Source organism: Boleophthalmus pectinirostris, unplaced genomic scaffold (genome assembly GCF_026225935.1).
Source record: "Boleophthalmus pectinirostris isolate CB_2022bp ecotype Guang Dong unplaced genomic scaffold, ASM2622593v1 HiC_scaffold_10, whole genome shotgun sequence".
Lineage (NCBI taxonomy): Eukaryota > Metazoa > Chordata > Actinopteri > Gobiiformes > Gobiidae > Boleophthalmus > Boleophthalmus pectinirostris.
Genome location: NW_026570971.1, coordinates 26,034,378 through 26,058,074, shown reverse-complemented (window position 1 = coordinate 26,058,074; position 23,697 = coordinate 26,034,378). Strand labels below are relative to the sequence as shown.

General features: G+C 36.5%; 1 protein-coding gene across 3 annotated transcripts in view; it reads left to right on the top strand.

Moving 5' to 3' along the window:
• The window catches only part of tnika (TRAF2 and NCK interacting kinase a), a 108,567-nt gene extending 86,025 nt beyond the window's left edge, over nt 1-22,542 (top strand). For all 3 annotated transcript variants that reach the window (XM_055160220.1, XM_020922572.2, XM_055160228.1), the window contains 18 exons: nt 3,418-3,561; nt 4,345-4,602; nt 5,207-5,307; nt 5,407-5,522; nt 8,379-8,476; nt 9,705-9,773; nt 10,379-10,485; nt 11,624-11,726; nt 13,241-13,390; nt 13,887-13,983; nt 14,399-14,569; nt 14,653-14,796; nt 15,238-15,372; nt 15,457-15,557; nt 15,640-15,789; nt 19,181-19,340; nt 19,968-20,107; nt 21,294-22,542. In XM_055160220.1, the coding sequence (XP_055016195.1) occupies nt 3,418-3,561; nt 4,345-4,602; nt 5,207-5,307; nt 5,407-5,522; nt 8,379-8,476; nt 9,705-9,773; nt 10,379-10,485; nt 11,624-11,726; nt 13,241-13,390; nt 13,887-13,983; nt 14,399-14,569; nt 14,653-14,796; nt 15,238-15,372; nt 15,457-15,557; nt 15,640-15,789; nt 19,181-19,340; nt 19,968-20,107; nt 21,294-21,377 (2,328 nt within the window). In that variant the 3' untranslated portion in view covers nt 21,378-22,542. The remainder of the gene's footprint in view (nt 1-3,417; nt 3,562-4,344; nt 4,603-5,206; nt 5,308-5,406; nt 5,523-8,378; nt 8,477-9,704; nt 9,774-10,378; nt 10,486-11,623; nt 11,727-13,240; nt 13,391-13,886; nt 13,984-14,398; nt 14,570-14,652; nt 14,797-15,237; nt 15,373-15,456; nt 15,558-15,639; nt 15,790-19,180; nt 19,341-19,967; nt 20,108-21,293) is intronic.
• The last annotated feature ends 1,155 nt before the right edge of the window (nt 22,543-23,697 follow it).

Here is a 23,697-nt window from a genome sequence, read left to right as displayed (position 1 = left end):
TCTTTAATGATTATATAAATAACTACATGTATATTAGTAATATCTCATTTTATAATTTTAGAAATAAGTTGCCCTTTTACTAAAATAACATAAAATGACTATAAATTTCTGTTCAGATTTGCAAAGCAAAAATGTTTTGTACATAATTTAAACCACAGTCTCTGCTCCAAAGGGGATTTCCATCACTAAAGTATAGTATTTAAATGTAGTTTAGGTTTATGAAGCCTTCTGCCCAACCCCCACCCCCCACCCCCGCCCCAAACAAGACCTGTCCCATTGATGATGTGATCGAAAACCTGACCAGTCAGAGCCCATCTTAGGTCAGTCATTCAGCCCTTTGACTCGCAGTCTGGTGATGGGTACTGATTAAGTGGTGGTGGACAAATTACTAACACACACACGGTCCCTCTCTTCATCATCTTAATAACATGGTTCAGCTATTATCTGTCTGTAGATATTATAGAACCTTATTTTCCCTCCAGAAATCAAGCAGAAAAAATAACTTTTTGACTGGCAATATACACTGAACAGCATAATAAAAAAAATATTGGTTTAGCATTATTTTTTTTATTTTCAGAACTTCAGATCTTGCAAATGATATTTTGGAGCTGATGGCATCAACATTGGGGGTGTAATTCTAACTTGTTTGAAGCTCTGTTACTCAAATTAGACTTTAATCTGAACTTCCTTTAACACGATCAGATCAGAAAAGCTAACTTAGACGGAAGTACAACAAGTGAGATGAATTGTGGTGTTAAGCTGTTGTTAGTATTAGCTAGCAAAAGTTTTTCAGTTAGTCAGTCTCATCTTTTTTGTTGAAAATCAAACTCCTAAACAGGACCATGAACGCTTTTATTGATTGCATGCTCCTGAAAGTGTTGTTTAAATCAATTTTGTATTTTTCCTTGAACTTCCAGATGATCTAAAAACATTTTTATTAATGTGTGCATTGTGTCACCATGGTAACTGATGAACATTCTGCCATGGAAATACATAGGAAAACACCCCCATGATGTCATTATCAGCAAGCTCCAATAGTATCTGTCTAAACTATTCAAAATTATAGTAATAGGCAATGTCATTTAGTTTTGCTCTATTAGTGTATATTTCCATATCAAGTTTTTTTTTTTACTATACATGATGGGATTTGATGAACTTTTCTGTCTCTTCTAGGTTTTCAGTAGTACCAGGCTAACTCTTACATCTCTTCCTTTTGTTCAAGTGCCTTCAATTGTAGTTATTTTACTAAAACCTTGCTTCAAAACACTGCTCTTTGAATGTAAATAGTATAGAATGCTTATATATTTGTAGATAGATTACTAACTGTAAAATGTTGTTTTTGAAATCACTTGTAGATTATGGGATTGTGTGGGATTACAGAAAGCTTCCCTCTTTAGTGTGTCTGCAAATTTACTTTACACTATAGTTATGACACAGCACAGTTATAGTACTAGACAAATCCTCACCTAGCATTGACTCTGTGGCTGTTTTGTGTAAAAAATGTAGGATTTGGAAGCGTTCCTTGGAGCTTTCTCTATAATCTGATAATCTGATTAAACAAACCAGAGAAGCTTTCTGATTTCCCTGCACAGAGTTTGAATTGTAGCACGTGTGAACTCAGTCTGAGTCAAGTAAGGTAACATTTACGAGACTGCCCTGCTCAAAACTAGTCCTATATTTCTTTTAATGGGGTCTTTTCTAATTTAGATTTCAAATTAATTCTAAACCAGAAACCAACCTCAGACTGTTTTACCTCTATGTGGATGTAGATAGCAGGCTACAAATGTATTATATGTTTTTTATTGCTTCAAAACTATTAGAAATATACTGCTGATTCTGTTGTAACTTAAAGGTGCACTGTGTAACTTTTTTCATAGAGATGTCTTTCATGAGAGATTGCTTTGCCTGGGACGCACCACAACATAGTATTAGTATTAGACTCCATAAAAACAAGCATGTGACACCACTAAGATAAGTTACAGGCCAGATCTATGGAGAGGTGACCCCACTCACAGTAAGAATGCATGCAATAAAAACAACTTTAATTGAATATATACAAGATGGATACATTTAAAGGAATATTCCAGGTGGTGAACCATCCCCCTAGGAAGTTAAATAGTGCACCTTTAACATATTTTGTAATGAATTAATATAATGTCCTGTAAGGTTAGATAAAACAGCAATGTTTGCCCTACAATGGGGAAATTCTACTGTTGCACAGCAAAGTACAATAACAGCAAAATACAAAAAAATATGCAAGAAGCCATCTGGAGCAAATATTTGTGCCAGTTGGTCATACAATTTGGATATTAAACCAGAAAAAAAAAACATTAATATTGAATCTGATCATTTGTAAAAGTGAAAAGATCCATTATCTTAATGTAGGAATCCAGTTACTGTACAAAATCTCCCTTTTCACATGCAGTTCACTCCTGGTCTATAGAATGCTGTGATGTATTCTTAAACCCAGGATAAGCCTACAGTCTTAACCTTTCAAAAGCATTTTTATAGATGGAAGTGGAGAAAACATCTTGCAAAACAAAAATACCCGTGTGGCTTAACTTATGTAACCAGTCATACATGTAGCATTATTGTTTTCCCATAGAGTTTAAGACAGTCTGGTCGGCCCTGGTTTTAATAGTGTTTAGGTCTGTGATGATAATTATTACATTGACTTGACTTTTGAGACTTAAAGAGGCACTATGTAACATTTCTGGTGGAAGGTCCGCTACGTTTGTGTTTCCATAAATGAGTCTGCTTTGCCTGGATTGTTCCACAGTATTATTTTTGTTTTTATGGCTAAAATAGATTGAAAAACATGTATTCTTACCATAGACTTTATATATAAATGGACATATCAAAACTGCTTGCCGCCACATTCCAAATAGGAAGATGTTCATTCATATTAACCTGGTCTGCATGATGTTTTTATTTTACTATTTTCTCCATAAATGAATTCCTATCCCTAATATGGAACTCAACTCCAAGTTTGCCCCATAATTCCAAACCTCCATGAGCTTCATTTGACTGGAGCTGAACACTATTGGTGACGTCACACTTTCTTAGTCCACTTCTTTACAGTCTATGATTCTTACTGAGAGCGGACTCACCTTTTCACAGATCTGACATGTAGCTTGGCCTTTTGGTGTCACCAGTTTGTCTCCATGGAGATAGACATTTTCAGTGCCTTACTGTGAAACATCCCAGGTGAAGAAATAACCTTTCCTTGAGCACAACAGTGAACGGGCTGTCCACCAGAAAAGTTACACAGTCTGTATTTAAGTAGTCATTTGCTTCAGTTATCATGACAGGCCTAGTAGTAATAGTAGGAAGTAGTAATAGCCTTAAGTGCCTTGTGTATATGTATGTTTTACGCATGTGTGATTTGTCGATAACGGTGATTTGACCTATCCTCAGGTGGAGGAGAGATCTAAGCTGAACAGACAGAGCTCTCCAGCCGTGCAGCACAAAGCGTCCCACCGTATCTCCGACCCCTCCCTCCCTCCCCGCTCCGAGTCCTTCAGCAGCACCCCTCCCGTACAACGCCCCCTAGAGCCTCAGGTGTGTGACTACAGGGAGCAGAGCGCCGGTCTGACCACAAGCCTCCTCCTTCATACTGAACTTAAAGGCATCGAAAATTATAATAATGTGGAAAACTTAATGGATTGTTTAGTGAAATGACATTCCCACCATAGTCATACCAAGAACACCTTCAGTCTAGTTCTTATTCACCTGTTATTTTAGGATTTTAAAGCACCCATATTACTGGTACACTATTTTTTAAGCTATGTTATAATATTGTTTCATCATCAAAAACTTGTTCTTTTCTCAAACGAAAAACACCTTTTGATGTCATGTGGTAATACAGGAAGTGCTCCACTGTATTTTAAACTATCATTAGAATCATTTGGGTAATTTCAGCCCTGGAAATGCCAATTTCTACTGATCAAAAAGTTAAAGGTTGCTTTAGGTAGTTAACTTGAAAATTGTCACTTCCTAATGTCATAAGGTAGAACAGAGCATTTTGAGCTTATTTAAGGGTTACTTGAACATGTGCGAATGAAACGAAACTCAAGGTATGTTTTTATGAGCACCATAACATCACTTAAAGTTCACAAGAGTCAGTTTTGCGTATCATAAGACCTTTAACTTTTCCACAATATTGTATGTTTCAACAACATTTCTTCCAAAAATCTTTCCTTCCTTTTTGCCAAACCAATAGTGCCTTATATTCAGTGCCTTACTTTTTCACTATTTCCATATTTTTCTGCCTCTTACTCCATAATCCATCTAACATAACAGCCTGGTTTAATGATAATAAAAATAATACTTCCATGTTATCAGATGGCTCACCTAGTCCCAGTGAAGACCCACTCCAGCTCCATGTCCGGGTCCCAGTCTCTTCAGGATCAGACCGGATCAGCTCTGAACGAGGGCATTGGCGAACGGGGCTCTGCGAGACCTGAAATTCCTCGCCAAAACTCCGACCCCACCTCAGATACGCCCGCCGCCGCTGCCGTGCCCGTACGAGACCGCGAGAGAGAGCGGGAACGTGATCGGGACAGGACAGCCTGGCTCAGAGATGAGGACATGCCACCCAAGGTCAGAGAATAGCTTGGTTAAGTGATTGATTTATGTGTTTATGTGGTTAGACTTTATAATAGGTACACCCTAATTGCCTTAATGAAGCATGATTCATTATGAGTTCAAGTTTCTCCATACCGTACCACTCTCCAATACCACCATGATAATAAAAAACATCCTTTATTTAGACAATAGAATGTAATTTTTAGTTGTCCATGGGCGTATACAAGTCTGTGTGCTCTTATACTTGTTCTAATACATCTCAAGATCATTCTAAAGCTATTCATTTCTATAGATTTATTTCTAGAGATTAATTTCTGTCCTGTGAAAGTGACGTTTTTAGTATTGTTCCTTGCTCTATCTATCTCTCTATCTATATCTAGTGTCAATACTAGTTTTAAAATCGATTAGTATCTGATTTTCTATATTTTGACAACCCTTTTCCTAGCACCAATAATTTTCTGAATGTCTCTCCACACTCTTCTCACCTAATTCACATAACTTCACATTAATTCAGTTTATTATTGTTGCTCTATTATTAATTGAGAGTCATAGAGTGCTGTGTACTATTAGCATGTGCATATTTGTGTAGTATTGTGCTTAGTCATGTGTCTGTGTGCAGGTTCCTCAGAGGACCACCTCCATCTCTCCAGCTCTGGTCCGGAAGAACTCTCCTAATGGAGGCGTGGGATCTCGAGGAGGCTCTCAGCTCATACGGGCCAGGTGCTCAGGCTTTTAACTGCACTTATCTGTGGAGGTTTAGCTCAAACTTTAAATAAACACTGACACTGTGTTATTTTTACTGTTTGTTCCGTTATTTAGTAACCCAGACCTTCGGCGATCAGAGCTGTCTTTAGACGCCATATTACAAAGGACTTCCTCCAACTCCTCCTCCTCTTCCTCACCTTCATCTCAGGGAGGCTCAGGCGAGAGAAGAGGTACCAGACTAACACTTTCATAGAAAATAAAAACACCTACAACAGGATAAAGTGACTCAAATAACACAACACAGCAACTATTTTATTCTTAACAGTAATATTATAATATACAGTAATTTCATACATTTTTTGAAGACTATGGTTGCACATATTATTTTTATTTGATTGAATTAATCAAAGTGTAATATTCACTTACTGTACTTAATCTTTATTTTTAATCTTTAACTGGTAATTTTTAACCAGTATAGCTATAGTAGTATAGTATATATAGTCCAGGTTCTTTTTAGACTATGGGGTGCCATAGTCGCCTATACTAATGGAAAATACTTTAGATTTAAGTTGTTAGTATTAGTCTAAAGGTTTGAAATTTTTCTTTTAAGATTCATTGATTAGCTTTGAAACTGCTTTAATTATATTTTGTTTTATTTAAACCTGTATCATCAACCACTCTAACTCTAGAATGCATCTTCATCTTTCTTTCTCCACTGGCAGTTGTAAAAAAATACTAATTATGAATGAAATTGGTCAGAAAACTAAGGGGTAACAAGAAGATACATCTTAACTAGTCCAGTGTTTCCCAAAGTTTGGTCCATGTACTTTTGGTGGTATGCAAGGCCCTCTGCATTTTAAGTATTATTTAGTAAATTTAGAGACCAAGAGGCCGATGTTTTCTTTTGGTTGATTTGTACCCTTAAAAAAATACACACAAAGTTTTCTATTACCACTTTAATACGAAGAGACTGCTGCACAAAACGTGACTGCACCACTCTCTTATAGGTTTGGGGAGTTTGTAGTAAATTCAAATCACGTAATTAGGGGGAAAATGAACTAAAGCTACCCAAGATATCAGCCCAAAAACATTAGCAGAACTTATCGGCCATCAGTTGCTCTGTATCCTAAATAATCGGTATCAGAGTCAGACATGAAAAAAACAACAACATATAGTCGATCTGTAGTTATCCTTGGTTTAGTGTTATTTTATACCATGTTTTTCTCTTATAAAGTCTTGATATAGCCCAGCCTTTGATTTGTGGGTACTCCGAAAGGCAAAAAATATCTTAAGTGGTACTTGCAGTGAAAAGTTTAATAACCACTGAACCAATCCATATTCATGATTAATGTTATTTTTGCAAACAATTTACTCTGGCTAAGATATGCTAATTACAAACACTTAACATTTACTCAAAGGGCGCCATAGGAAACCCCACTCACACTGGCTCATGCTTCAGAGCCGGTATCAGTTCCACAGTGACAGCGCTCGTTCTGCTCTGATCCACCTGTCTCCTCCAGAGCGATACAGAGGAGAGGAAATTAGTGAAGAAGATAGAGAGGCGCGCACAGGGGAGTGTCAAACAGCCAAACAGCAGGCCACGGGGAGATCCCAGATATGCATGGGTCTACATCTGACAAGACTCAGGCAAAGATGCGCTTTGAGATGGAGTGGAGGGACACAGAGCACGGCGGATAGGATCAAGTGATAAAACTTAAAAAATCACCATAGCACTCAACTCAACAAATCTGTATTTACACGATTTATAACAGCAAAGAGAGGTAACTGAATACTTCAACAAACTTTTAATTTTAATATTTATATTACATAAAATTGACTCTTGTGAGTTTTCATGCTAGGATGTTGTTATTAGGGCCTGACCGATACGGATTTTTTTTTTTGCAGCCAATATGATACCGATAAAATGGGAGTTGGATGGGGCCGATATAAAAAGCCGATATTATTCTACCTCTTTACAGTCATATTTAAAGACAGTAGGTCAGCCTAATGGCTTTTTTGAATGACATTCTAGCCTGTAAAGAAAGTAAGTAAACTACTGCTATCAGCCTTTAGCGGTAAATGCGTGCACTCCTCTGTAATTAATTATATGCATAAATGCCTATCATTCACATCTCTATTCACAGCTCATTTACATATCAATGCAGGTCCAATAACATGTGTACAGCCACTATAGTCACTTTACAGTAGGCCAGTGTAAGGCCCATATTGGCAAGATTTAGGCCGATAGCTGATATGTCTCAAAATGCCCATAACGGCTGATATATCATTCAGGTCCTAAATGTTACCTCCTCAAAAACATACCTAGAGTTGTGTTTTACTTCATTCACACAAGTTTGAGTAATACTGCATTATTACTGACCACATCTCAACACAGCTCAAAATGAAGTGATAGTTTTCAAGTTAACAGCTACTTTTTACCGCTAGTTCAGTAGAGATGGACAATTCTAGGACTGAAATCATCCAAATGATTCTAGTGAAGGTGTATGAAGTTTAAAGTGTAAATTTTTGAGAAGAACTCATCGTAAATATGCAAGATTTGTGCATTAAACATGTGTGAATGAAACAAAACGCAACTCCACTACTTTTTGATGAGTAAAATGACATTATAACATAGATCAGAAAATAGCATTATATGGACCCTTTTAAAAGTGGGGCATTTTTGTTTAATATTTTAGCTGGTATATATGTTGTTGGCAAAAAAAGTTTTACTATTTAAGCAGTAGAAATAATAGATATGTGTACAGTAACTGGCAGTAATTAAATTCATTCACTCCCCAGTCATTAAACTCTATGTTGGTATGTTATGTACTGTACCGGGGCTGACTGATAAACTGTGGCTGCCAGTCCATGCTAATTAGTTCTCACACCACTAATAATCACACAACACATTGATTCTAAGGCAGGGTGGATGAGGTGCCTTGCCCAAGGACACAACAGTGGACACAAGTATGCACTATTTAAAGCTGGCATCAGACAGCCTTCCTGAAAACCAAACATTATGGCTTACTATGGCCTCACTCAGGTGTTTTGTGAACTGTATAAATAATGTTTCTGTGTTCTGACAGGTCAAAGAAAGCAGGAAGGATCTCCCCCAGCAGCCAATCAGGAACCTAAGCCGAAACCCGAGGAAGGGCGGGACTCGAGTCGACCCAGCAGACCAGCAGTGAGTATTTTACAGCTCACAAACTCCAGTCTCCTTGCTCTTTTCTCTATTTTACATCTTTACTCTGTCTCTCCTGTCCACCCAGAGCTATAAGAAAGCCATAGATGAGGTCAGTGAAAACCTTTGGAAATGCCTCTCACCAAGCCTCAGTTTTTTCCTTGTTTAATGAAAATAAAAGTTTGATTCCCCCCTTTTTTTAAACCATGGTTCTCAAACCTCCAAAAATACTATACTTTATATTTTTATATTTTAAACTACAATAAAACACAAACAAGGATTGAACCAGCATAACTCATGACAAAACAGGACTACATCTGGACTAAACTGGGACCGAAACAAGGTCTAAACCAAGACTAAACTAGAGCTAAACCGTAGACTGTGTTTATAAATGGACCACCATGTTCCAAATATTGTTCCAAATGTGAAGTGAGCATGAGGGAATGCTATGGGTGACGTCATACTCCTTAAGTCCTCTTCTTTATACATTTTTATAATAACCAACACTTAACCAATCTCATCTATAAGACTCAATACAGATGTAATAATGTAGCTCTAATCCATGAATCACAAACAAAACCAAAACTAAACTAGACTAGACTAAACCAGGACTACATCTAAGCATAAAACTTAGTTTGAGAACCACAGCACTAGAATCCTGTCTTTGATCCTTCTTACTGAAATAAGTGCATGGGACTTTCCATACACTTACCCGGGAGAGTGTATGAGAGGGAGTGCTTGTGCAGATCTATATGTTTACATGCATGTGGTTTGTCAAAGAGCCAAGCACAAATCTGAACCTGTTTTCTTCCTATTTCTTTGTCACAATTTCTTATCAGGAAGAGCTGGTAAGACCCCCGTGTACCATGACCATCTCCTCTTTGTATTCTGCATGATTTGGCCTGGGTACTGACTATAAACAGGGACTTGGACAGCGTCCAAGTAGCATGGCAATGGCTAGTAGTCACCAGAATGATCCCATTAGAGGCCTTATTATCTTTGCATTTTCCTTCCAATGGCTTGTTTTTGCTGTATCAATATTTGAGAATAGAATTGCTGAACTTTCTCTATTTGCAAATCAGAATAAATCAGCACATTTGTTCTCAATACCAAGTAGGGTTTGTATGACATTAAAATGTGATCTAATTTTTACCAGTACAGTATTGTATATGTATATCAGAAAGGGCCTTAAATAAACTTTTTTGTGTATTTTGTGTCTTGCTTTCTGTAGGATTTAAGTGCTTTGGCGAAGGAACTGCGGGAGTTGAGAGTTGAAGAGGGCACCAGGCCTCCTGTCAAAGTATGTCATGTTTTTACAGCTCAAGCTTTAACTGGTAATGAAATTAGTGTAGGCTATATGCATGAATGAATCCAATGGACCTTTTTTAATGTATAATGTATATATGAGTAGTTTTAGGAGAAAGAACTTTCAAAAATGTCTGGAGGCATGCTACTGCATGATTTCATGGCAATCGAAAGTTAAAGCCATACTGTAGTAGAACAGTCTCCAAGGAGATTGATAAATTGTATTCCATAATGTAATCAAGTAAGAGTCAAGAGACAATAAAACAGTATTTTAAAAAAAAAAAAAAAAGTATTTTTTTGTCTAAAACGTTACCCAGTAGTGCTTTAAAATTAGAGACAATCCAATGTTGTTGTTAATAGTCAAGGGCGCATATACAACTCAGAGGAAGGGGGTGTGCACTCATACATGCAGTTGTTTGTGAAGCTGTGGTCAACACAAAAAACTGGACTCAAGTAAAATTTCAATTAACAAAGACCTCACCTGAGCCAGAAGCTATTAACTGTCTGTTTACACTATTCAAATGGAAACAGAAATCGAATCTATCTGCTAATCCTAACATCAACAGTTCATTTGACCTGTACTTCCTGTGTGCTCTGAAGGTGACAGACTACTCGTCCTCCAGTGAAGACTCTGAGAGCAGTGACGAAGACGGCGAGACAGTCGGCCATGACGGGACTGTTGCCGTTAGCGACATACCCCGAATCATGTAGGTTTTCCTCCCTGGGCTTTTCGTGTTTCCTCTCTCCTGGACACCTTTCTGTCTGCACCTGTCAGTTTGGATTTGTGTGTGTGATGCTGCAATGGACACAGAGCCAGCCTATTGTCAGAACAGATGAAGCAGAATTACTTTTGTAGATGGTAGAGGTAAAATAGATGATTTAGTTGTTTTGAGAAATGGAATTTAAAAAGTGCAAATGTTCATCACAACATTATTGAATTCCTGTAGTTTAAAACTGAGCTGGTAAGAATTCAGTGGTGGAATTTCTTGTTTACCTGTTGTCTTGGTTTAGTTTGATATGTAATTAGTGGGCCTATCCACATAGAGCAAAAACATGGACATAGCTAACCCACTAGCCACCACGTTCCACATAGGAAGTGAGCATGGGCGTGCTTTTGGCTCCAACAACTCCAGCTCTAATTCACTTTGTATTGAAAAAATGTTGCCCCTCTCTCTATAACTGCTCCTGTCAGGCTACTCATTTTGGTCTTAACATGTTTGTATTAATCCCCTCTACATGATCCTGATGTTTTTGTTTTTTTTTTTGTTTGGTTTTTTTTGCTATTTTGTCTGTAAATAAAATCCTATTACTAATCCAAATTTGTCCCTATAACTGCCACTGTGAGCTTCATTTGACTGGAGCCAAGCGCTATGGGTGTCATCACACTCCTTTAGTCCATTTGTTTATAGTTTGTGGCCTATCATAAAACAAAAACTGGCAGAGTTCAAGGTATTCTTTCTCACTATCAACAAATATTTTTTGGTGGTGTCATCGTTCAACCCCAATGGTGTAATTGTTGTCGTTTGAAAGGACAATACTCCATATTAATAATTGCCAGTTTATATCTAGTCCCTCACAAATATAGATGATTTTCAACATTATGTAATCATAACTGTATTATATTATATTATTAATATATTTCTTTCAAAAAACGTTAATCTCCCATAGAAGTGTTTCAGCCCCTTTCCCTCCATCTGAAATAATGTCATTGTAAGTTTCTATAACGTGAACACAATATATTGAACTGTCACAATTTTGGGTATAAGACGACTTTTCTACCACTCTGTACTCTTAACATGTTTCAGATGTTGTAGACCTGTTTGTGTAACTGTAGTTTTGTTTTAGGCCGGTGGTGAAGACCAGTGGTGAGTCTCGCGGCGGGATGACGGAGGACGCGCTCGGAGACGCCTACAACAGCTCCAAGGACAGCACTCTGGTGATGAGAGAGGTGAGGGGGGTTCAAGTTGGGTTAGGTTAGTTTATTTGTAGTTAAAAAAACACATTGGAAAAAACTCACTGTGAGACATTAAAAAGAACTGCATGAAAAGATAATAGACAATCATTACAGACAACTTACTGACACTGTGACATAAACAAGCTACAGAGACTAAGGAGCCAAAATATTAAGGTGAATATCAATGTATATGGTTTCCTGTCTGACTTGTGTTGTCATTGCATACTTGGGTACATTTTAATAATAATAATACCACATATTCATGCCTTAATAAAGAATGAAAATAGGCTTAATTCATAATGAGCAAATTCAGGTTTAGTTACTACTTAAAGGTCCTATATTACACAAAATTTACTCGAATTGATTGATTTTGAGATTTTAGCCATATTATAATGCTGTTACATTATCAAAAACAGACCCGAATTTGTGTTTTGTTTCATTCACACATGTTTGAGTAATCCTTTATTATTAGTTTGTCTACATTTCCAAAGCTCAAAATGCTCTGTTCCACCTTGTGATGTCATGAAGCTGTGGTTTTTCAAGTTCACTTGGTTCAGTAGAGACCGGCAATTCCAGGGATGATATTCTAGTGAAGGTGTAAGGAGTTTAAAAACACAGTGTGTTGTCGACGTTTTCAGGGTAGAAGTAAAATGCTGGAGACCAACTAGATGTCTTAAGTCGGAGAAGTTTATTTACCATCAATAAAACGAGCCCGGGAGGACCTGAACAGTCAACATAGTATGATTTCAAAAAAGAACGTAGTATGATCTTTGAGTGTTTAAGCTCCTTTATTATGCTTCCTTAGGAGAATGTTTATAAAGCAAGTGTGGTGAGACTATGAAGGCGAGTAGACACCGGTTAGACAGCAATATGCCACAATTTACATAATGGTATGCCAATGGTATGCCAAGGGAAGATCATGGTGTAAATATAGCTTTTGTGATGTATGAAGAATCCCTCAGTCATCCAGGTAGAATCCATGTCGATGAGAAAATTCAGTTTGTCGACTGGACAAAAGTTAGTTTGGTTGAAGATGTTTCGCAGCTCATCCAAGCTGTTTCTTCAGTTCTGAAGGTGGAACAGAGTGCTTTCTCTTTGAGAGAAAAACCTTGCCTAAATATGCAGGGTTTGTGTGCTTAACATGTGTGAATTAAACAAAACACAACTCCATTTATGTCTGTGATGAGGAAACAACATTATAATGTAGATCAGAAAGTAATACAATATAGACCCTTTAATTGATACTCTAATCCTGACTAGTGTATGCAGTGATCAAATTCTAACCTTTTAATTTATAACCTCTGCATTAGATAGATGAAAGAAGAAAAACTAACACAAGACTTAATAAACTAAAATTAATTTTCAGCATAAATATTTGTTTGCAGTTGGTTTAGCAATTTAAACTTTTGTGTTAGAAGTAAGATTTATTGTTTAGTCGAGTCTTTTTAATACTGTTTACTTTGTCTTATTTTGTATTCATTTCACGATCTCATCCCCATATTTTACAGGCAGAGGAGAGGAGGAGAGGAGCTCACATGGAGAGTAATGGTTTTGGGAATCACAGTAACCATGGTAACCTCCCTGACCTGGTGCAGCAGAGTAACTCCCCATCAGCCACACCCACCAGCGCCCTGCAAGAGCTGGGAGACATGGCAGAGGTCGGTAACTTAGATTTATGATAAAACTGGACTGCTTACACCACTTATTATAAAAGGGCCCATATTATGCATCACAGACATACCCAGAGTTGTGTTTTGTTTCATTCACACATTTAACACACAATCCCTGCATATTTAGGCAGAGTTCTTCTCTCAAAAGGAAAACACTTTATTCCATCTTGTGATGTCATGTGGTAAAACAGGAAGTGCTTCACTGCGATTTTAAACTCTATAAACCTTCACTAGAATTATTTGGATAATTTCAGCCCTAGAATTGCCAATTTCTTTGAAACAAAAGGTAAAAGGTAGCTGTTAACTTGCATTTTGAGCTTTGTAGATGTAGACAGATTAATATTATTATTAATCTGTTATAAGGGTTAAGGGTTACTGAAACATGTGTGAATGAAACAAAACACAATTTTGTGTGATATAGGACCTTTAACAACATGGAAGTAAAGTAAAAATATCCACTAGTGTAGTTTCCTCACTGTTTCAGTTTGGTTTGAGTGGATCCAAATCCTCTTTTACGCCGTTTGTCGACCCTCGTGTTTATCAGACCTCCCCCACTGATGGAGACAGTGATTCTGCAGCTGGTAAGACTGGATTTATATACAAAAAACATTTATACTGAATAAAAAAAATACAACTGCAATATTATATATATTAATGAACAGAAAAACATTGCATTAGTGGTGGTAGGATACTGTACCACAGCTGCCCTGGGATACAGTGACAGAAGCGAGGCTACCAGTGTGCCTCATCTACTCATTCCACCACCACCGACCAGTCACTCACCTTACATTCATACTAGGCAATGTGGGTGAAGTGTGTCACCTTAAAGAGACAACAGTATGCATTAAAGCCACAAATGCTCCACTTTTTCTTCCTATATGGAAATTACTGTAGGTTAACGGATTCATTATGATAACAAATGACAGCACTTTGTTCTGTTGATATGCCTCATGTTTACCTGTAGCATAATGACATTTTTAACGTCTTTCTCTCTAGCCATGTTTGCTAACGAATTACTGAGACAAGAACAAGCCAGACTCAACGAAGCCAGGAAGATTTCTGTTGTCAACGTCAACCCAACCAACATCCGACCTCACAGCGACACACCTGAAATCCGAAAGTATAAAAAGCGCTTCAACTCTGAGATCCTGTGTGCTGCTTTATGGGGTATAGTAGTAACACAATACAAAATATATATATCTTCTTTTCAAATGTAATGTCTTCTATAACTTATTTTTGGGGTGTTTTAGGGGTAAATCTGCTCGTGGGAACGGAGAATGGGCTGATGCTGCTTGATCGGAGTGGACAAGGGAAAGTATACAATCTGATCACCAGGAGGCGCTTTCTTCAGATGGATGTGCTAGAAGGGCTCAATGTGCTGGTTACTATATCTGGTAAGTATGGAAGCATAATAATAGTACAGTAGATATCTCTTACAATGTTTATTTTCTTTATTTTTAGTACTTTTTACTTTTTTGAATCATACAGAAGACATCAAATATATGAAGCAAGATATATGGAAATATGTACTCAAGAAAAAAGATGAATAACTACACATCTTTAATTTTTTTAATATACAAATCCTCAAAAGGTAAAAGGTAGCTGTTAACTTGAAAACTAACACTACTTTGGAGATGTAGACAGACTTATAATAAAGGGTTATGTCATTGTATGAATGAAACAAAACCCAACTCCAGGTATATTTTAGATGAGGCAACAACATTATAAAAGTCAATTTAGTGTAATATAGGACCTTTTAATGTTATGCCTAATCTTTGTAATGTAGTTTCTCCATGTTACAATTCATAATCATAATTTTACCTTCTCTGTTTCAGGGAAAAAGAACAAGCTGCGTGTTTACTATTTGTCCTGGCTGAGGAATAGAATATTACACAATGATCCAGAAGTGGAGAAGAAGCAGGGATGGGTCACAGTGGGAGAGCTGGAGGGATGTGTCCATTACAAAGTTGGTAAGTACCATTATTCATCATACATTTTTCTAGCTAACAGAGTTTTGCTGCTAATAAAAAATCTGGATTCTTTCTCAAAACCAGTGAAATATGAGAGAATCAAGTTCCTGGTGATTGCTTTGAAGAACGCAGTGGAAATCTATGCCTGGGCCCCCAAACCATACCACAAGTTTATGGCCTTTAAGGTATTTATTTCAATGCATACCACACTAATGTTCCTAATATATGAACTTAAACTCACGTCTATTGTTCTCTTATAATCTTCAGTCCTTTGCCGAGCTGCAGCATCGCCCCCTGCTGGTTGACCTCACAGTGGAGGAGGGTCAAAGATTAAAGGTCATCTATGGTTCCACTGTTGGCTTCCATGTGATTGATGTGGACTCTGGTAACCCCTATGACATCTACATCCCCTCTCATGTAAGTGCAGTCCTCCAGTTTGTTTTATTGACTTACCACCATGTAATATATGTAGTAGTTTTGTATAAGTGTGACAATATACAAAGCATTCCTGACTAGATGTGTTACAAAATAATCAATACCATCAATCTTTCAGGGTACTGTAATTGGAGCATTAAATTTGCATAATAAATTTTATGTCAGATGCCCTTCTCAAATTGACTATCTCCAGTAAAGGGCCCATATTACTCTGTTTTCTGATATATGTTATTTATTTATTTATTTTTTATTTATTTGATTGGCACAGAGCATGTTAATAAACAAAAAATTTTAGCGTAATATAGGACCTCTAAAACATTTGAATGGCATATTTTATTGATACCTTTTACAACTATACTATCCGAAAATGTAACCAGAAAACAGATCAACATTTTATGTATTTAAAATTTTATCTTGCAGCACAACCTATTTGTAATTTCATGTATTTTTCATTACATTGCTTATAGCGTGCACGTTTTATCAAGATTCTTATATGAACTTCCGCAATCTTGTGCAGATTAGCTCTGTGGTTTTCTTATCTCAAATTATTTTCCTGTGCAAATTTCAAGTTGACTCTTATTAGCACCTCAGATAGAACAGTATGACCACAAATGAGGGCATATGCAGTTAAAAATAGAAATCATCATTTTACTTATATACTCGCGGGCTCATAACACATAAATTTAAAGGTGTGCCAAACATCTTTTCTGGTGAGAGGTTTGCCACTTGCCTGTCTCCATGGAGATAGATACGTTTAATGCTATACTGTGGAACATTTTGGGCAAAGCAATAACAACTCCATGGCAACAAACAAGTGACAGATTCTCCACCATAAAAGCGTCCATGCTTTTTTTTTGTAATTTAGTTGTTCCTCTAGGTAGGTAAGATATATGGTAGGTATTGTATGTCTGTAAATTGTGAAGGTAATAAATCTTCTTGTACCTATTCAAGACTTTTTCCCTTTCAAAAGATATATTTTGTTTTAAATTGTTTATTGCTATGACCATGGTCCCAATGTTTTATCATTCTGAAACCCATGGATATTGTCTGATGTATATGAACATCTAATTGACAACTAATTCCACTCAGAAGATAAGATTAATATTCATAATTTATGTTAACTACTTCAAGGTCCCATATTACGAAAAACTGACTCGTGAGATTTTGTTACAGATTTTTGTTTCAAGTAATCCTTTATTATTAGTCTCTCTACATCCCCAAAGCTCAAAATGCTCTGTTACACCTTGTGATGTCATGAAGCGGTATCTACCTTTTACCTTTTGTTTGATAGAGGATGCCAGTTTTAGAACTGAAAGTATACAAATGATTCTAGTGAAGGTGTATGGAGTTTAAAAACACGGTGGAGCACTTCCTGTATTAAAACAAGTTGGAACAGAGTGTTTTCTGTTTGAGAGAAGAAATTTCATATGTTAAACGTGTGTGAATGAAACAGACAACAACTGCAGGTATGTTTTAGATAATGAAAGTTATTTAAATTATGACATAGAGCTGAAAATAGCGTAATATAGGCCCATTAACACACTCAACCATAACAACCACAATGAAGAGATAACTGTTACCAAATCCACCGGTAATCGTAATGTTGCCTGATCAAAGTAATGGTCTGAGAGAGGCGGCGCTGAGTCCACATGCAGTGCAGTCCACGAGGTGCTCCCTAAGATTTATAATTTACGAAGAAGCTTTGACACTTAAATGCTTTTCTCTTTGTATTACCACCTTTCATGTGAGCCTGCTCTTTCTTCTCCCCCCTCTCCTCCTCTTTTCTCACAGTGTGGCCCTCAAATGAAGGTGACGTCCTGACATCGACCCTTTAGACTAGATCAATATTAGTGCTGTAGTGCAGACCCTGAGTGAATACATAGCAGTGCCATAAGTGTCTGCTTTGTACAGTGCAGTTCATTAACCAATAACACTGAAATCATGTGGTGTGAGTAAATTCATCTTACCCCTGACATTTACACTGAGCTATACATAATGTGAAATATAATTGGGTCTAATGTATTGTAATGGTAGAATTAATGTATATATTTAACATACAACCAAAAACCTGAATGGAGCTTGAAGGTGGACTATTCAAAACATCTGCCACATACTTGTTTCCATGGAGATGTTCTTGCTATTCCAGGAATTTTCCACAGTATGACATTAAATTAACAAACTTGGATGTATTCAATTCTCTAAACTATATTCTCAGTGTTTGAAAGTAACTGAATACATGTACTGAGAATATGTATTTAGAACACATATTTTGAATATCTGTATTCTGGTATGGTTCATTTTTTTTCATTTGATGGTATTCAGATTACAGTTACTTTCCTAAAATCAGAGGATTACATGGTTTACACAATTTAGGTTTCAGAGGTCTCCAATTAGTCTGTAACAAACGATTAAATAAACATAATTCTGTTTTAATCATATTTTGAGTTTTTACACTATAATTTAAATACAGCTCAAGTTAAAGTATTTTAAGTACCGGTATTCAGAATACAGTACTCTGATTGGACCATGCATCAGAATTACAAAATACATTTTATTTCAATTATTCATATTCTGTAACTAAATACGTTTTCAGAGTATTCTTTCCAACAATGTGTATTCTACTTTTTTTTTTCTTTTTTTTTCTAAATAAATTTCATAGAAGAATGCATTTTTACTGTGACAGGGGTCGCCTCTTTATAGATCTGACCTGTGAATTGACTGGTTAGTGCAACATGCTTATAGAGATACAGGTTTTAATGTCATACTGTGCAACATTCCAGGTAAAGTAGTAGTATCCATGGAGATAAGCAGGTGGTGGACGCTCCATCAGTAAAGTTACATAGTACACCTTTAAGAAAGTATGAGCTTTAACAAATCTGGTTCTAATGGGTAAGATGAGTTTGTTCCTGTATCCATTTTATCTCTTGATCACAAATACTCTTCTTTATGGGGCCAAACTAAGGCCAACCTTTGTACAGTGCTATGCAAATGTTTTAGTATTTATTTAGATTTTTTTTATATATATAATAATTGATTCCCTTTACACACTTTAGACTGGATAAAAAGATTTGTGAGTCATTGTGGCACATTTCTTTCATATCTATTTCTTATAATTTGCATTTGCATAGTAACTGTAGATTTTCTTAATGTTTTAGTCCTTTCTAAAGCACCTATTGTAGAAAATTCAACTCTCATAGTAACTTTGTGAATTTCTCCAGTTTTCTCATCAAAGAAACCCTCAAATATCAAGTCACTCCCTCTTTCCACATAGTCAATAGTGTACTCTATCTAGTACCTCTATCCTCTCACCTCAGTATCATAATAACTCTGTGACCAGCTTTCTAAAATATTTGTTTGTGTGGATTTGTGTTAGATCCAAAACCAGGTGACGCCCCATGCCATCGTGGTGCTCCCTAAGACTGATGGGATGGAGATGCTGCTTTGTTATGAGGACGAGGGGGTGTACGTGAACACCTATGGGAGAATCACCAAGGACGTGGTGCTGCAGTGGGGAGAGATGCCTACCTCTGTTGGTAAGACATGATCGCTTAATCATAACTTAATGATAAATTAACCCGGAGATGGTTAAAGAGACACAGACAAATGAGCGAAATATTACTGAATTTTATGGAGAGAATAAACTTTGGCATTTAAGGCTTAGTGCAGCCATTCTCAAAGTCTGCTCTGCCCTCTTATCGATGTGACAACCACACAGGTCCCCTCTAATAATATTTTACACTACATATGTAAAATCATATGTAATGTTTTCTCCTTAAATGTATATGTTAAAAGAACACATTCCTGTGGGCTTAATACTAATATAAAGAAACATAAACAGATGTCTTATGTAAAGTTAATTTAAAACTCAATTTTCTTTCTTGCTTGCTCGTTATGGACTGAAAGTTAAAAATCAGGTTGCAATATGAAGTTTGTAATATATTTCTACCACGTGGGTTGAGTGGACTGCAGTTTCTTATCTTTAACTGCCCTCTAGTGGTCATGCTTGATGTTACATGCACTTTACACTGCAGGCCTGCTACTTCTATTATAATTTTACGACTTCAGTTCTATGGCTACTACCAGTATCATGTTACAATGAATAGTGTTACTTCTTCTGTAAACATAACCGTGATTTTAAACTTATTTCTTTGTGTGTGTAGCCTACATTCACTCGAATCAGATCATGGGCTGGGGGGAGAAAGCCATAGAGATCCGCTCAGTGGAGACGGGACATTTGGACGGAGTCTTCATGCACAAGAGAGCTCAGAGACTCAAGTTCCTCTGTGAAAGGAACGACAAGGTATAGTCCATACTTTTCTATTCCAGTACATCTACTACTTCTGACTTTCAGTTAAAAGCATAAAGTGTTTCTTACTTTGTACTTTTCTATTTGTGCTTGTGCTTGTACTGTACTCTCACTTGTGATCAGGCTTTTGATTAGATTAAGCTATTTTAAATTTGCTACATAAATATTCTTAATTTGATACCAGGGATGGACTGGGACCAAAAAACAGCCCTGGTCTTTTCCCCCACAGATTGGCCTACCATGTGGGAGGGGTGAAAATTTAAATAATGAATAATAAATAATTTCATTAAATCAATAATGAAATCGTTAAAGAAAACAGACAAAATTAACTACTTCTGATTGTTTGTTAACAAAAACACCAAAATCATTTAATTTCCAACTGACTTAAAGATAAGGAAAAGGTTAAAGATAAAAAAGTGAGTTTTTTTTTTTTCTTTATCTTTAACCTTTTTCCCATCCACCTTTCTCCTTACGTCTTCAGTTCATCATGTTTGACATGTGTTGAAACCAACAAGTATTGTTTGTCGCCTTTTAGCCTATGCAATTTATGCTTGACAAATGGGCAAATGATCGTATTAGCGCCCTCTGCTACGGCCAACAGCTGGTAGACCGGAAAAAATGACCCTACTCTCTGATCTATGTTATTGTGTTGTTTCCTCATGACAAAAATACTGGAGTTGTGTTTTATTTCATTCACATGTTTAACGCTCAAAACGTGCATATTAAGACTGAGTTCTTCTCTCAAACTGAAAACACTCCAGCTTGTGATGTCATGTGATAACTGTGTTTTAAAAAAAAAAAAAACTCCATATACCTTCACTAAATTAATTTCAGCCCTGGAATTGCCAATTCCTACTGAACAAAAGTGAAAAAGGTAGATGTTAACTAATTAATGCTTCATGACATCACAAAGTGGAACAGCGTTTTGAGCTTCAAAGATGTAAACAGACTAATAATAAAGGGTTACTCATACGTGTGAATGAAACAAACACAACTCCAGGTCTGTTTTTGAGGAGGTAGCACAGTTCTTACACGGCTTAACGCTCACAAGAGTCAGTTTTACATAGTATATGACCTTTAAAGAAATATACATAGATATACATATAATATCACTTTTTTCCCTGTATTAATGTTTGATTTGATATATTGGCTTTCAAACACATATTTTCATTCTTCACAGGTTTTCTTTGCCTCAGTGCGCTCGGGCGGTAGCAGCCAGGTGTTCTTCATGACTCTGAACAGAAGCTCCATGATGAACTGGTGATGACTCCACCCACTTTCACTCTGCCTCACTCCCATTGGTCGACCCAGCCCACCTCGACACACCTCACCCAGATTACCCACAAGGCCAAGCATAAACTCAGAAAAAGACTAAAAAAAATAACCCAAAAGCAAAAACTCAATGCTGTACGAGAGAGTTATGCTAACCTGGATTAACAAAGAAGCCATTTTACTTGACTGGAGCGTTGCCATCGTCTTTACAAATAAAATCTCCTTTTTCCAAATTTTTTTCGCACTTTCGAAGTAAATTGTAAATCCACTGTCTAGATTCTTGATTGTCAAACTTTTCACGTGATTTTCTGGATGAATCATTATAATTTTCAAGTCTCAACTCAACTTTACCTCTGGGGCTGATGGGAGAAAAATGAATCCTTTTTCATATACAACTCAAAAGAAGCAACTATTCAGTACAGGGGTCACGACTTTAGTTCTACCCCAAGTTACAATCCTCCTCACCATTTCCAGCTGTTTTAGGCTCTACGTAACCATGGATACTGCTTCTAGTGATGCAATTGGGACATTGTAGTAGGGGTTGTGTCGGTATGCAAAAATATGTCCTTTTACGAAATGTTACGTTCACTCAATCCTCTATTTCCTCAACTTTTTTTCTTCTTCACTTTCTTATCTCTCAAGGTGCTGCATCAGATATACTGTAATTTCCCTGTTTGTTAGGTACCACTTTACTTTTGTTTAAAGTCTTTGATGCTTGACAAGTTGTATAGCACATGTGTAGGTTAAAATTGTCTGTCTATGTATGAAAGTGTGTGTGTGTGTGTGTAGATATGTGCGTTTTGGCTTGCATTTTGAAATCAAGCTGAAATCGGTGTGCAAACCTGCTGAGAAAATGCAGAAAAAGTAACTATTTTCAGAAAACAATGGGTGAAATGTGGATCAAGTGGCCGGATAAATCAATCAGTGTTGTTGGATTATTTTGTGAGATGTTCCCAAACTCTTGTAGGGAAAAACAAAGGATATATTGATGCAGAAACTGCATAGAATGAATGAAGACCTCTGCTAAGGCCTTGACCCTATCTCGCAATGGTAAAGTCAAAGTGCCCTGAACGCAAACTCAAAAATGTTTAGTTCAGTGGTAATAGCTTTTCTAACATAACAAAACACATTTAGAATAAAACAGTGAGAAGAATTAATTATATGCTAATTCTTTGTTCCTTTTTTTCAATCTATGTCTCAACAAAACAATACAAAACAAACAAAAGTTTCTCTTCATTCACTTCTGAACTTAGACATAGATTTTAATCCAGACCAAATATTTTTGTTGGTCCATTCTTGAATTTCCTGTAATGGTCAGAACAAAAAAAAAATAATAATAAAGCTTTGGCTCTGTGCACAGCAGCACGCTAAAAGCTAACAGTCACTTTTATTCAAATCATAAAATATAAAAACAAATAAACAACCTTTAAAAACAAAACAAATGAATTAAAGTAAAGACTACCTGATTGTTTTTATGTGTAAATTACTTCAGGTTGTTGTTGTTTATTGTTTTAATATTTATTCTGCCTCAAAATTAGCATTAGCGTTAGCATTGAGTCACAAACCTCTACCTTTCTAAACACAGAAGTGTTCGCCGCTCAAGTATTCCTTTTATTTGTGTACTTTTTGTGTACGTGTTGTCAGTCACATCCACCCGTAGCTCCCTGTCCGATGCCTTATCTTTAAATATTTATACATTTTAGCACAACTCAGCAAAACTCCCGTATATACACAACTGAACAGGAAGTAGTGACGCTAACAGTGCGGTTGTGCACAGAGCCTATTATTTATTTATCCATGCATAAGAGAGCATCACTTTCACACCTCACGAGATCTTATTGCACAGTAGATTTTTAATTAGCCAAAACTAACACGGCCAAACTGCAACATGACTATCAGAAACCTAGATAATAAATATTCAGATTCAGTTAAAAGTTCTATACTGTCCCACTCCTGAGTCCTTAGCTGTTTTAAATACTTACCTCAACAATTTGGATGAAGTCCCTATTTTTTAACAAATTTAGATTTTAATTTTTATCATTTTACTTTTTTTGTTCTGCATGACGTCAGGTAAACTAAAAATGGTGGCCAAAACATACCAGCTCATGCAGTACTTAATTATGTTACTCTTTTCAATTCAATCATGTTGTATCGTAAAAGTGCACTGCGTAACTTTTTAGGTAGATGATCCACCACCTAATTGTCTCCATGGAGATTTTAGGTATGTCAGTTATTTTTATGGCTCAAACCTTAAAAACATGCATTCTCATTGTGAGCGCAGTCCCCTCTCCACAGACCTGACCTGTAACTTG